At 41.6% G+C, this 15,492-nt stretch overlaps 1 protein-coding gene across 3 annotated transcripts in view; it reads left to right on the top strand.

Moving 5' to 3' along the window:
- ST8SIA5 (ST8 alpha-N-acetyl-neuraminide alpha-2,8-sialyltransferase 5) overlaps positions 1–14,144 on the top strand; it is a 68,915-nt gene extending 54,771 nt beyond the window's left edge. For all 3 annotated transcript variants that reach the window (XM_075078939.1, XM_075078940.1, XM_075078937.1), the window contains 4 exons: positions 2,455–2,599; positions 4,892–5,004; positions 9,535–9,627; positions 10,613–14,144. In XM_075078939.1, the coding sequence (XP_074935040.1) occupies positions 2,455–2,599; positions 4,892–5,004; positions 9,535–9,627; positions 10,613–11,081 (820 nt within the window). In that variant the 3' untranslated portion in view covers positions 11,082–14,144. The remainder of the gene's footprint in view (positions 1–2,454; positions 2,600–4,891; positions 5,005–9,534; positions 9,628–10,612) is intronic.
- Positions 14,145–15,492: the final 1,348 nt, after the last annotated feature.

The raw sequence follows: 15,492 nt of genomic DNA, 5'->3' as shown, positions 1-15,492 counted from the left end.
AAGGGCCATATCTGAGGAGGTCTAGTGAAACCACATCATTTCAGAGTAAGTGCAACGTTGACTGGTTAGATCTGTAAGTCACTGGCATGATCCAGAGCTGTTGCTTGGAATAAGGCCCCACAGCTTTCTCATAATTTCTCTTGCACGATTCCAGGATAGAGCTGTCATGAGTTAATGACAGAATGTGAGAATGCATGTGCTAAGTTAGTCATTAACGTCATTAAAGGTAACTAATTGTTAGTCCCAGGCTCGTGTTTTTCCAACATGAGCTCCACATGTAAGGTTTTTTGGGGTCTTTTTAAGTATATTTTTTTCTGGAAATTACTTGATGGGAAATTATCAGAGCCCATTTTGAAGACAAGAGCCATTCAGGATTACAGCCTACTGTCTTAAAGACTACTTGGAATAAGACAACTAATGATTGTGCCGAGGGTGCAGGGAACACACTGAAGTATGGAGGTGGGAGCAATGAGGAAGGACTATCTAAAGACCATTAGGAGGACCATCACTCTCTCTCTGGCCACCAACACCAGCACACGAAGCAAAGAACCCATCTCCATCCTAGACAGTGCATTGAGAGAAAGAGGACATGTAAGACTCCTGTCACTGGCTATACGTGACTGACATATATCACTGCTTAAGAAACTGCCACTGGCACTTAGATGTAACCTAACCATTGTTAGCTGGTTCTAGGAACAATGATCATACTACTTATGAAAAAAAAGGTTCAAAATCTGTCTCATTTTTGCCTTATGGGGCAGAGACTTCAGTGTGTGAATGTGTGGTGAAACTGTAGTCCTTTAAAAGAGATCAGTCTCTAAGTTTGGAGGCAGACTAGTAGGAGGCTAAAAGGTGCTGGTCTAACAACACTGAACTGTGGGCTTTTGACCTTTGCCAGCTCTGGACTCTCAGGTAAGTTGGGGAGAATCCAGCAAAAGTTAAATGGCAGCTGCTTAAGCAGCAGGGACGGGGGAAGCACAAAAATCACAGTAGCTTTTGTATCTGGAGACTAAGAAAACAATTTCCTTGACAGTCTTCCTCCATCAGTTATCAGACATTTACATTAAGGGACATGCCTCTGGAAAACCAGTTGAATATTAGATTAAAGAACATCTCTTTCAATTCCTTAATGCAGAACTAATGACAAGGGTTTTTTTTTTTCTCTCAAATATCACAATTCAATCTCACTACCTGCTTGTAATTATTTAATGAGTTTGTTATTAGAAATTATTCATTGTCTTATTCAGTCTTAATTGCTACCTTGATCCGATCATCATATTGCGTTATTTGACATCAGCCAAGTATATAATAGTAACTGGACATCACTGAAATCTTTCCATAATTGTGTATTTACTTTCTGGTGCTTGTAATGAAGCCCATAAAGAAGACTGGCTTATTCTTCCAACTCATAATGAGGCCACATACCCGACAGGCAAGGTATTTAATCTAGGTTATTTGAAAGCCATTTGGTTTGTCTTCATGTTTGTGCATTTGCCATGACATGTATTTTTCTCTAAAGGTATAAGATGCTTTGACTGAGAAACAAACTGGCTCTTTAGTAAGAGTAAGCTGAAGTCCAGGCTTTTGGCTCCACCAGTAAAAGGGCAAAAGCATTTAGGGAAAGATAGGAGCTAAGAAGTGGACCCTTTTATCCTATTTAATTTTCCTATCGGAGCTGAACAGGTTTTCTCTTATGCCAAGAGTCCCATTTTTTGAGATTTCAAACCAGTTCTTGTTTACATTGGAATACTGGCCATTTTGCCTCAGCGGCAAAGAAAATTTTGGCCATTTGTCTGAGATTTTGGAGTTGGAGGCATGACCAGTCTGCCTGGCACCCATCTGTCTGGGCCACATCATCTTCCTCATGTGCATATGCAAGGTCAAAGGAAAAACTAAGACCTTTAAAAGTTTTTTTTATAATCAAAGCTTGCTGTAGTCCACAGTAGTCTGGTAAGTAGGGTAGTGTCTTTAGGTATTGCTGTGTTTAAGTCCCTGCCCTGCCAAGCTTCCACATCCCCAGATTAATGCTTTAAACCCTGTGTTTCCTGCCCAGTGATGAGTAAATACTTTACAAAAAGTGGAAGACCTCTAAAGCAGGGAGGAACTAATGCATTAGGATGGTTATTCCAGGATACTGGGGCAGAAGCTCAGCTTTGGGGTCTGGAGAAGGGCAGAATACACACATGTATTTCCTGCAGCCTAGAAAAGACAGGTACAGGGATCTAATTTCTTCTGGTTTTCTTTTTTTTTTTTATTTCTTTTCCCCTGAATTCCTCAATCAAGGAAAATTTCACTGAATCTGAAATTTTCTAAAGGAAAATCCAGCAAACCACCATTTTACCCCTCCTACAGCTAAAAAGTTTCTTTTGCTGAAAAATGCCTTGTTAGAAGTAATTGCAAATCCTAAAGCATGCTATCAGTTCCTTGATCTTATCTCTCTTTTTCATTTTACAGGTCTACTTTGTCAAGGTGTTGCAATGCCCCTGCCTTTCTGTTCACCACCCAGAAAAACACTCCCTTGGGAACTAAACTGAAATATGAAGTGGAGACTAGTGGAATCTTCCATATCAACCAAGAAATCTTCAAAATGTTTCCGAAGGTGCCTCATGCCTCTGTCCATTTGCAGAATCAGCTTCACTCTACTTGCTGCATTACATGCTATCCTATAGCCAAGCATTTAGCAGTTGGCTGTTTGACTTTTCTACAAACTTCATTGCTTATACTTTGAAAATGTTTGGTTTTGGTATGATATTTTAGCTGATTATCCTATTTTCTAGTAATCACCTGCTCTAGCATGCAAAATATATATATATTTTCCTGCAGAATATTACTGACCTAGCAGCAAAGTGGCTAATGAAACAACTTAAGAAAGCTGAATAAAAGAGGCACTTACTGTTCAGAACTTTTAAAAAGTACAATAGTCACACACAATAAATCCAACATTTGGGGTAGGTCTGGTTTTTTATGAGCCTGATTATTTTATAATTCGTATTCACAATAACTAACTAGTTTTACACTTATTTCTGTTTGCAGCTTATCTGTGAAAAGGCTGCCCAGTTTTTAAATATATTCATCATAATGATTATTCAAAACCTTTTCAGCAAATAATCCTTGACCTGAGGGTCATTCAGAGTTATAACCAGTGGGCAATTCCCATTGCACATAGTGACTGATGTGCAGAAAAGGTCTTATGTGACTACTGATTTATCATGGGGCACACCTACTGTATTTAAAAGGCATATTTGGAGAGGATAACTGAAATTTTCCCCTTTCAGAAAGTCAGAAAAATATTCAAGTTAAGTAGTTAGATTTGTGTCATTAACCTTGTCTTCAGGGCCTAACCACTTTTAATCTGTTTGCTTTTAGAGTACTGCTATGAGGTAGGGTAGTGCTGTTATTTAAACGTGCACATGGGGAACTGGGGCAGAGCAGGGGAAAGGCCCAGATCTAGGAAAGCACTTTGGCGTCTGGAGACGTGCAAAGAATAGATACATCTAAGTCCAGGAGTATTATCCTCAAAATGCTGCCTGACTGCGCAGGTGCACGCATGAAAGACCAGATGCCTACGCTTTTGCTAGGAATGTGCTATAGCTGCTGTTGTATTTATCCCGGTATGCCTTGGAGATGCTTTGCAGGCTCTATCCGAGGCCAAAGTGCCTTTGGGATTCACGGAGCAGCACCTATGTGGCCAAAGCCACCCTCTGCCTAGGAGCAGGGCTGCAGCATGGCAAATGTAGAAGATAAAGAGCTAAAAGCATGGGAGCAAGACTGTAAAGGCGAGAGCCTTGTGCTGAGTATAGAGACTGGTTTCTGATCTCCCTTTCAGGCCTGCTGAAGCATTTTGTGTTAAGAAATCTCTGTCAAAAGCATGGACAACTCTGTATTGCCTCTCTGTTAGAAAGCTGATGCTTTTCCCAAACAGGTGTACTTGGATGCCCTTTTGCCTCACGGCTTATGAATGCTATGGAAAGATCCTGGGAATAGTCACCTAGAAATGCCATGCCACTATTGTATCTCTCTGTAGATTGTGGTATGAAATTATTGATAAAATATGTATGTACCAAAAACGAGCGCTCTCATGCTTATATAAGCACACCTTTACATATTCATAAGATGTAGTGCGGATCAGCTCTGCGTCACAACCCTCTCACCCTAACGGCCCAGTTCTGTTCTCGGAGATGTGATTTTCACTCTCTGGCTTCAGCAGCAGCAGCTGCATTTCTGCATTTCTGCATATGGAGACAGAATTTTGTCCAAAGATTACAGAAAGATGTGTGCTACACAAGTCCAGAAAGGAGCATGACCAAAGGCTCTAGACACTGCTGGTAGTACAAGCGCTAATTAATGATCATTAATACTATTAGTACATTTAGTACTAAAATTTGGGCTAGGTTCTGATAAATATCTGTAATGTGCTGTCTGACTTAGAGAGGCTTCTTGGGCTTTAGTGGCTGCTCTAGAGCTATCTGTGAAGAGTTATCAGAAGAGGACATCAGAGCCTCAGGAGTGAGCAGTTTGCAGAGAGCTCAGAAGGCAATGCCTGGGGTATGCTGATTTTATGGTTCATACCCTCATGTGGGAATCAGAAGGAAAAGCAAGTTTATAAAATGATTTCTTCCATTACTGAGTCTGGACAAAACCATGTTATTGCTTTTTCCCCTTTGAGTTAGTTGCCCATACTATCTCTAATCACACAGAAAACAATACCATCCAGTTATGTACACCATGGGAATATTGTGGGCCAGAACCAGTGTCAACTTCCTATGATTAGTGCATCTGCAGCAAGATGCAGCTGCTTAAAAAAAAAAGAAAAAACAAGAAAAAGTAAAAGAGAGACTTGTTGCCTCCATGTTTCATGATATTTATCTGTTTTCTTGCTGTGATGTTGCAGGATATGCCGTACCACCGCTCCCAGTTTAAGAAATGTGCGGTGGTTGGGAACGGAGGAATTCTGAAGAACAGCAGATGTGGCCGGGAGATTGACAGTGCAGACTTCGTGTTTCGGTAATCACCACAGCACAATTTTCCTTTTTGTCTGTTTTAGTGACAAATAAAGGAGTGCAAGACTATTTTCTCCCATATGGAAACATGGGATTTGCCAAACTGGCCATATCAAGCCTGCTTCTTGCAAAAAATTCAAAGTTTTGAAAAAACACCTCGCTGTATAATATTTATTTTAAAACTATGTTTTGAGGAATTATTTCTCCCTAACTCTCTGTGGTTAATCATTGACTTACCAACAAAGTTTAATGTTGTTATTCAGGAAATCCCCTGTTACTCAGGTTGTGATTTATCCTTCCGTGGACGTTAGCACAGAAGCAGTGTCCCTTGAATGTGGCCATAATTTTCCGGGGCAGTTCTGAAGCAGAGGTACAGCCTCTATTGTGTGACAAGCAGCTTGGCCAGATGTTAATAGCTCCATGCTGTGCAGCTCATGAGCCTCAGAGGTGTGTTTCTGGAGTGGTGCAGAGCTCAAGTGCTGGATAATACAAGTTACAGTGTTCAGTGCTGTAGACTCCAGCATGTGCAGAGACACCTGAATAACTTTGCAGGTGGAGTATCTTCATTCTGTGCTCCCTCCATGTGTGGAGTTATCCAGGCTTTGCATAGGCTGGGGTGTCCCAAGACTTGCATCCCTGGATAATGGAGTTTGTAGCACTTTTATAATTCTTAATATATATGGGAAAGATTTTTTTTATTATTATATTGGGTTTACATGGCAAGGTTTGGTAGGGGAGGGGTACAGGGGTGGTTTCTGTGAGAAGCTGCCAGAAGCTTCCCCAAAGTCTGACAGAGCCAGTGCCAGCCGGCTCTGAGATGGCCCTGCTGCTGGCCAAGGCTGAGCTCACCAGTGATGGGGGCAGCGCCTCTGGGATAACATGTTTAGGAAGGGGGTGAAAAAAACACTGGGCAATTGCAGCTGGGAAAGGAGTGAAAATATGTGAGAGGAACAGCCCTGCAGACACCCAGGTCAGTGAAGAAGGAGGGGGAGGAGGCGCTCCAGGCACCGGAGCAGATACTCCCCTGCAGCCCGTGGTGAAGGCCATGGTGAGGCAGGCTGTGCCCCCGCACCCATGGAGGTTAGCAGTGGAGCAGATGATACCCACCTGCAGCCTGTGGAGGACCCCACGCCGGGGCAGATGGGTGCCCGAAGGAGGCTGTGACCCCGAGGGAAGCCCATGCTGGAGCAGGCTCCTGGCAGGAGCTGTGGCCCCGTGGAGAGAGGAGCCCACGCTGGGGCACGTTTTCTGGCAGGACCTGTGACCCCATGGGGGACCCATGCAGGAGCAGCCTGTTCCTGAAGGGCTGCGCCCCATGGGAGGGACCCACGCTGGAGCAGATCCTGAAGAACTGCAGCCCATGGGAAGGACCCATGCTGGAGCAGTTCGTGGAGAGCTGTCTCCCATGGGAGGGACCCCACGCTGGGGCAGGGGAAGAGTGTGAGGGGTCCTGCCCCTGAGGAGGAAGCAGCTGCAGAGACAGTGTGTGAGGAGCTGACCACAACCCCCATTCCCTGTCCCTCCGCGTGGCTCACGGGGAGGAGGTAGGGAAATCGGGAGTGAAGTTGAGCCTGGGAAGAAGGGAGGAGTGCGGAAAAGGTGTTTTAAGATTTCATTTTTATTTCTCATTATTCTACTCTGATTTGATTGGTAATAAATTGAATTACTTTTCCCCAAGTAGAGTCTGTTTCGACCATGATAGTAACTGCTGAGTGACCTCCCTGTCCTTATCTGGACCCACAAGCCTTTCATTATATTTTCTCTTTCCTGTCCAGATGAGGAGGGGAGTGATGGAGCTGCTTTGGTGGGCACTTGGCATCCAGCCAGGGTCAACTCATCACAATTATTCATATGCATGACCAATCCCTCTCTAAATCCTGTTAAGCTCTTTTCTCAGGTCATGCCATATGACAGGTAGCTCAGAGATTCATGACATGTTCTGTAGAGATGAAAAATCTTTTTAGTTCTGTTGGCCTATTTTCTGATCTTAGATATGTTCCTGTCAGTTTAGAATAACTGCATAAATCAATGCATTTCTCTGACTGCATACCAGCAAAAATTAAGTCAGATTTTGGGTCCTTGCATTCGTAATTTAATTTGGCATTAAATGAGAATAAAATTGTACTGATCTACCTTCAGTATTCATTATTTTCAGACCCCTTGTGTCTAACTCTTGTGCCCATTTTATGGAAAACTATTGTCTTATTTTAATCTGTTAAACAGTCTGAGCTTCACATAATTTGCTTCTTAAGAGCCTAGTGTACCCTACATATATTAAATAGTTATTGTAAATTCCCTTCTATTGTGCTGGATCACAGCTGTCAGTATGGTTGAAATGAATGGTATGTGTTACACATGGAGGTGACAAACTGTTGAGTGGAAGTGGAAATATGGGCAGCAGATGTTATCACTTATGTATAAGAACTTTCAGTGGAGATCTATCTTTACCACTGTTGCTCTTCCTTGAACTCTACCACAACTGCATAAAAAGAACAGATCAGATAGGTACAGAACTTAGAAATTCCTTTTCTACCAGTAATTAATTAAGCAGAGGCTTAAGTAGAAGTGAAATATGAATAAGTACATCAGTACTTGTGCAAAGAAGCCCCCTGGTTCACCACCTCCAAAACACGTAGGACACAAAGATGTGCTAGTGTTTAAGGGCTTAAGGTCTGCTGCCATCAATTTTTAAGTAAAGCTTGTGTTTAAGGTCAAGTCTGAACATATCCACTTTCCAGTCTGACACCAGTTCATCAGACTGTCAGGAATCACCATCTTGGTCACTAACAAAACAATTCCTTAAAATATTTCAAAAACTACCTGTGGAGAACTGCTAACATTCAGTGAAACCTTCAGGACATCTGGGGAAATCTTTTATTGTCAGGAAGCTTGCAGCCAGCAGGATGCAACCAGATTTTTCTATGAAATAAATTCTGATAGTAATGAATTGTGGTACAATAGAATATATAAAATACACACCCGTGAACTGCACTTACTAGTTGTTATTATCTGTCTCCATCTACTGGCCAGAGTGGAGATCTGTAATGAAACGTTGGGTGCTTCTGCAGGTGGGACTACGCTTTTTGTAGGGATGGATTTCTGGAGTCCTATGACAAAACTACGTTTTTTTTCAGATTGTATTGTTTTTATAATGAATTATAACTTTTGACAAATTCATTCTTTCTTAATCCTGGTGGGAGTTTACTGTTTTAAAATATTGGAGACGAATATTTGAAAACCTTTTTCAAATATAATCTAATGAGCACAGTGCCCAGTGCTAGGTGGAACTGAGGATGCTGGAGGACTTCAGAAGGGTGTTGCATGACGTAGCAGAAAAAAGTGCTGGAAATAACATTGCTTATGAGAATGATGAGATGGCTAAAATAAAATTCTCTGACCTTCTAAAGAGGGACTCTCTGGGAGGTAGATGTGAACCTCCTGAGTCTGAGGTCTTTGAAGGATTTTTGTGCATTCCTCTGCTCCCCCACTCGCCCTGTCTTTGTGACTGAACAAATTATGATGGCAGCCAAACTGTGGTATTCACGGTTTCTCCTATTCAGCCCTGATATTAAAAAATATGGAGATGTTTGGGAATTAGGCACAGCAGTATTTTTGAGATGCGGGGATGTCAACAGTGATGGCTTTTATTGTGGCTTATAGATTACTTCAAAAAGTTTTCAAGATCTCAGCAAGTATCTAACGCTAGCTTAAACTGAGTGTAAAACTTTCAAGGCTACACGTTGCCTCTGATAACACATGGTGGAGCTTTTTTATGGTCTGGGTTTCCTATGGAAGTGAAGCTTTTGTGCATGTGCGTATCAGTAACTTCAGCATCTCCTGAGGGATGCTCTAAATTTTGTGAGCTGATTAATCTAGGTCAAGGCCAAGGTGAGGGGAGGCCAGGCAAAGTCGAGGTTTGCAAATTTTCACAAGTTTGGTCCTAATAGTTTTGACATCCTCTGGTGAATCTGTAGAGTCAGAATTGCTGCTCTTACACCACCCTGGGAGATACTTATAAAGGGAAAAGGAAGGGAGGCAGATAGTTTTGTATTAATTAGGACTGGACTGATTTGTCTCTTGTGGAGCATTTCCTCTAAATCCTCTTAGGTATAAACCAAAGCATGTTAAAGCCAATGTTATAGATATAGTTTATCTATTAATTATTGAATACAGCTCATCCGTTGATGAGGAAGTCTTTGATTTTATAGACTGATTCTCCTTGGGGCTTCATCCTAAACTGCCAAAGTAAATAGCTGAACCGCTATTAAGGAAGCAAATGAGTGATCATTGGCTACGTCTGCAAAAGGGCTCATCTTTCACAGATGTGGGGAAGAAAAGAAGTCTTCATACAGCCCCTAAGAACTTGTTGCTTTAATGCACAGTTTGGCCATCAACATGTTTTGACACAATTTTAAATTCTCAATCTGTTTCTAGATTTGTTGCTTGGAAGAAATGCTTAAATTAATTCTACTTTCTAGTCCTGAAAATGTGCAAGGAATTTTTTAACTTTCTTACTAACTTCTTTCCTTTATAGATGCAATTTGCCTCCTATATCTGAGAAATACTTTACGGACGTTGGGGTAAAGACGGATGTCGTGACTGTCAATCCCAGTATAATTACTGAAAGGTCATTTCTGTTTTTTGTATTTTCATCTCCTACTGCTGTTCCAAATCTACTTTTCATTAAATGCTAACTGTTACAGAGAATTTTTTCCCCCAATATTACTTTAAACTGACACTATGAATCATACATTTCATTCTGAATTGAAGTCATTCAGTATATGGAATCTGTAACATCTTATAGAAATGTGTTAAACACTTAGACCCGCACATTGATGACAGAAAGTGGGAAGCTGGTGAGCTAAAATCATAACAGCAGAACCATCCTTTCCCTGGAAGTCCTGCAGTGTGCTGGCAAGCCCCGGGCAAATGTATTGGACACATTAAGGTCGAAGAAACTGTTTCCCACTCTAAATGCTTAAATAAAGCAGCACACAGTGCCGTATGTATTTTTAAAATCTGCCAGTTAAACTTTGTAGCCAGGACTGACTGAGTGATTTTAAATTTGTTAATACCTTAATGCCACCTTGCTGACAGGTTTGGGACCATGGGGCTAATTCCTGCTTTCCTTTCTTGATGGGGGAATGTGTTTCTTTTCTTGAGCAACATAAAATAATTTGCTTGCATTGTGAATTTCTTTTAAATGTTGCAGTTAGTAATTTTAGAAATGTTTTTGCTCTGCTTTGGTATTTGCCACTTTTCATACAGTCATGCACTGCGTAGCACACTATACAGTTAACCAAACCTTGGAAAAATGACATACTTCTCATAATAAAATGAGAAGTGAGACATGATCAGAAATGTCTACAAATTTTGTCCACTGGTTAATGAATGTATTCTCAAAAGAGGAGGGAAAATGTATTTTTTTATCCCCTGCATTTTTTACCCTACATTTCATACTGACACATCAGCTACAGATCTAATTATATTCGCCTTTCAATGATGTCTGTGTCAGAAATGTTTCAGTAAAAGCCCATTGGAGGTTTCTTGTCTGCTGGGTCCAGATTGAGTCCGCACTGGTCTGACCATCACTTGCGTCCTTTTCCCTTTAGATTTCACAAGCTGGAAAAATGGAGGAAACCCTTCTATGACGTGCTCCAGGTCTACGAGAACGCTTCCGTGCTGCTGCCAGCTTTCTACAACACACGCAACACGGATGTCTCAATCCGGGTCAAATATGTCCTGGATGATTTTGAATCTCAGCAAGCTGTTTATTACTTTCATCCCCAGTATCTCATAAATGTCTCACGCTACTGGCTTGGCCAGGGGGTGCGGGCTAAGAGGATTAGCACTGGACTGATCCTAGTGACTGCTGCCCTGGAGCTCTGCGAAGAGGTCCACCTTTTTGGCTTTTGGGCCTTCCCCATGAACCCCTCAGGGATTTTTATAACTCACCACTACTACGACAATGTGAAACCTCGCCCTGGTTTTCATGCTATGCCCTCAGAAATCTTCAACTTCCTCCACATGCACAGCAAGGGGATCCTGCGGGTTCATACAGGAACCTGCAGCTGCTGTTGACAGGGACACTTCTTCCTCTGACGCAAAAGTGTAACAGGAACTCGATGCCTGTGTATGGTGTAAGAGGTTTTCTTACACCCTGAGATTATGCAATAATTGTTTGATATAAATTTCCTCAAGGCATTGCATCCCATAAGATCTAGGATACCAACATCTTTCCTGCTCGCAGAGTTGGGTCTGTAACAGTGTGGGAGGAGCAAAACTCTTCTGTCACAGGGCATACACTGCCCTGGAAAACAAGTCAGATAAGAAGCACTTTTCCAAAAGGTTTAGGGATAAACAGAGCACATTAATGTAGTTATCATTTCACTATGAAAAAGAAACTTTTGAGGAGAATCAGTGGTGGAGAATTTTAGCATAAACTGTATGACTTTACATAGGTTTCTGAATTGAGTACCTTGGGGCATTGCCAGATTTTAGTGAAAGCACTCTTCTCTGGCATTTTTGAAAATGTACTCTTTAGCATTGTAGTTTTAAGGGCAAGTATATAACTTGAGGTCTTTGTTCTGTAATGTCACAAAGTATTGGTGAAATATAGCGGATAGACGTGATAGGAACAAACAAGATCACTTTATGAAATTTTTCAGCCAGGATAGAAGAGAATGCTAAACTCCCATTCACAGCAATAGGTAACTGTGTTAATCATGGTGTGCAATTGTTTTAGAGCTTCTTTCTTCTTCCTTCTTGTGTCTTGTATTTCTGCGGATCATGTTTTCTTTCTCATTGACTGTAATGTTTTCCTTCTAGCCAACGCATGAGCAATGTGTGTACTTCCTCCTACAGTGACCATCTCAGCTTCAGATTGGAGTCCTTATTGAAGAAACACGCTTCTTCACACTTCTGCAAGCTTTTCTCAGGATGAGTAGCAAGGAGATAACATAGTAATATTTTCTGAGTTGATTTTTTATTTCAAATAGCACAGTGTAAGATAGAAAAAGGCATTTCCTCTTTGATTTTTTAAAGACTTTGTAAGAGTATCTGAATATTGATTCACTGTCGTGCAGGTCGAGTTAAACACTGTCAGGTATCTGTGATAAGTACTGGCAGGAAATGAAGTTAGAATACAGTGAAGATACTTTGTGGCTTGGATTATGATGCTTATTTTAAAATTATGCATTTCAAGATGTCAGATGGCTTAACGTGTCATTTTTGTATGTTGAGAATGTTACGAAGATAGTAAAAGGGCTGGTGTATTCTTTAAAAAGTTACCTATGTAACTCTGTCAGTTATGCCAAGCTTAATTTTTCAGCTGATACAGTTAACTTGGCAAATTCCTGATGCAGAAAAGGTGCCACATATTGCTGGAGTTTATTTTGTCTGCTTAACTGTGGCGTTGCAGGCTGCTGGTATATGCCCTTTCATACTGGTATGACTGCGAACACAGGAGGATGAGGTTTGCTGTTTCAGCTGTGCTGGTGTAGTCAAATGAACAGAGTTTCCTCACATAAATTCTTAGTCTGAAGCACTTGGGCTGCTGTCCAGTGCCTTGTCTTGTCTTACTTAGATGACAAGATCTTTGATCAAAGATTGGAGTTTTAAGTGCCAGTTCCATATGAGGGATACTTCTTTTGGGAGGGGTGTGTGTGAGGGTTTAAATCCAAATCTGGACTTGGATTTTGATTTTGTAATGCATGAATGCACAAAGCTTCTTTTAAAAGCTTCCGTGCTATGCTGAGAGCTGTGAAAATTGCTCACACTACAGATAAAGTGATCAAAAAGGAAGTGAAGCACAATGGTCACCATTTCACAAGTCCCTACCGACCAGCAGTGACCTGGACAGTATGTGAGAGTGTATTTCCTTAACTTTACGCTAGACTCCAGAGGTCTGATTACTTTAAAAGCAACTCATGTCCTTGATAAAGGTGTTAGAGTTTGCTTGGGAAATACCAGCCAGGGGTAGGTGAAGGACCTGTACTTAAGCTTTATATATTTGTGTTGTTGTGCTTTTGGTCTTAGAGTTATACCGTGTGTTAGTGAGCACCACCTCATACTGACTAGCTGTGAAATATGCAGCACACTAAGAATGAACTTGTAGATGAAATGGTTTCCTTGATTTAATATGCAAAAGAGATATTTGTCTTTGCTGTGTTTTGTAAATTTATGTGCAAAGGGCTTTGATAATGAAGTGCTGTAATGAAAGTACTATTTAGAGAGCAATGTGTCTCTGGGGGTTGGCCATCTTGCTGTGCATTAGCTTTATAAGAGTAATGACGCTGAAGCTGGTACCTAGAGCCCTTACCTTTTATTCTGCCTGAGTATGGGACTAGTAGTGACTTCAGTATGGCTTTGCTGCTGCTACTTTGCTAAGGTTACCTTCTTTAGTAAGGGATTTTTCTTTAGTATGGTGATTGAAGTGAACAAAAGCAACCGAAAGGAGTCTGAGTTGTTGCAAAAGATACTTCAAAAAGATGGGAAAGCACTAGAGAAGCATCCATATGTCAGAAAGAAATGGTGCAAATCCCTCTTTTTAGTTGCAAAAATCTTTTTGGACTTTTGGACAGACGAAAGGATACCCAAAACTGTAATTACAGTTAATCAGTAATTACAGGGTCACAGACATTTCCTTTCCTTTGTTTGCTTCATATAAATAAGCAATGTAAATTCACCTAGATAGACTATACTGTAATAAGTGCTGTTTTACTGTGTTTAGATTTTGATCAGTTATAAATCTATAGCTACTATATTTTTTTAATAATTTTAAAATGTGTGTGCAGGATACTTGCACGTATGCACCAAAGGCCCAGTCTTGCCACATTTATCTGAAAAAAGTCCCCATTCAAGTGGATGGGTATTTTATTTGTGTAGGGACTGCAGAAACAGGCCCAGACATGTCTGTGAAGGTGTACATAGGTGTATAGTTACATATAAAGAGTGATTTGCAATCCAGAAAGATACTTAAAGAAATATATATAAAATAGTCCTTGAGGTGAAATGCATGTTGCAACGTATTTACTTTCTGATTAATTTTTCAGGTGTTGCTCAAAAAAATGATTGAAAAACAATGGCATTCATCAGGAATGGCATATGCAGAAGCGTTCAGATCTCTTTAGGCCTCCTTACCTTGCACCAGGCACTGGAAAATCATATTCCTGCTGCCGTACTGCAGCATCTGTGGGGCCGAGTGGAAATGGCGTGGTGTCAGCTAGCAGGGGCAGGGTGTGAGGATGGATCCCACCTGCTGCTCTGTTCTCTGTAGGTAGCAAGTAAATACAGCCCAGGAGATTTTAGCGATGGGGAGGTCACTGCCTGTGCAATGGCAAAGAGAAGTGGGTGAGCCAGCATTGACCAGCCTGAGCTTCTGCCTGTCCTGCTTAAATGGACGAAAAGAAGGGCTGTTGCAGAAAGAAGGACCCTCCTTGTTTTCTGCCATCATTCTTTGTGTGCTGAGCATAAGAAAATACTCTTCTGACATCAAGAATTTGTCTTGAGATTGAGGCTATTTTGTTTTCCCTTCTCCTATGCAGTCAACGCTCCAAATGTCCCATCTTAACCTTTTTCAAACAGTGGGACACCTGACTGCCAGGAAGCTGGGCGTGTTTGCTGCACACCGTTATGGCAAGTAAAGGGTGTGCACAGCATGTTGTGCTTTCCCATGCAGGCCCCGGAGAAATCCCTCGATACAAAAATCTGATCTGTCCAGGAAGAAACGCTGTCAGCTCTCTGGTACCACATCCTGAGCTCAGGCTGTAATCCCAGCTCTGTTGCTGAGGATATGAAATCTGGGACAGGGAGAGGGAAATTAATAATATTATGGTTTAATCACCAACTCCCCATATTATTTAGGAGAACCTCTTAAGAAGTTTCTGAGATCTGCATACACTGGCAATACAAATTCAGTCAGAAGAACATAGCTAGGACTGCTTCTCCTTTATTGTCAGGCCAACAGAGGAGGCTTATGAATCTGCCAGTGCTTTCACCAAAGGGAAGGAAGTATTTGGTCAAAATGGTTTAGCTGCTTGCTTTTGATTTATGAAATCCAACTTTGCTCTTGGACAGAATGGATTAAATGGTGACAGGGCCATTACAATATTTTAGCATATTTTCTGTGATTGCAATGGAGTTGCCAAAGCCAGCCCATGAATTGCAAAGGGAGAGCCATGCCGTGGCAGCCTCTTCTGCTGCAATCTGTGGCGGGTAGGTCCATGATCACCTGGAAAAGTCACGTCAAGGGATTATGGGAAATTGCGACCACCACCCTGGTCCGGAGCCTTTAACACTGTGGAGTAACATGATAGTGAGGATAGGTGAAATTCCACCGCTTGCAACGTCCAGTAGTAGTTGCCCTAGTCCCTGACAGAAGCTGCCCCCACACAGTCTTGACTGACGATAAATCAAAGGTGACGTTCACTTGGGATAGTTAGATGTAGGAGACAAAAGGAAATCGGCTCTAAGAATAGGCCACCCTGTGGGG

Source organism: Phalacrocorax aristotelis, chromosome Z (assembly GCF_949628215.1).
Source record: "Phalacrocorax aristotelis chromosome Z, bGulAri2.1, whole genome shotgun sequence".
In the NCBI taxonomy this organism is placed as follows: domain Eukaryota; kingdom Metazoa; phylum Chordata; class Aves; order Suliformes; family Phalacrocoracidae; genus Phalacrocorax; species Phalacrocorax aristotelis.
This window is presented reverse-complemented; position numbering and strand designations above follow the sequence as displayed.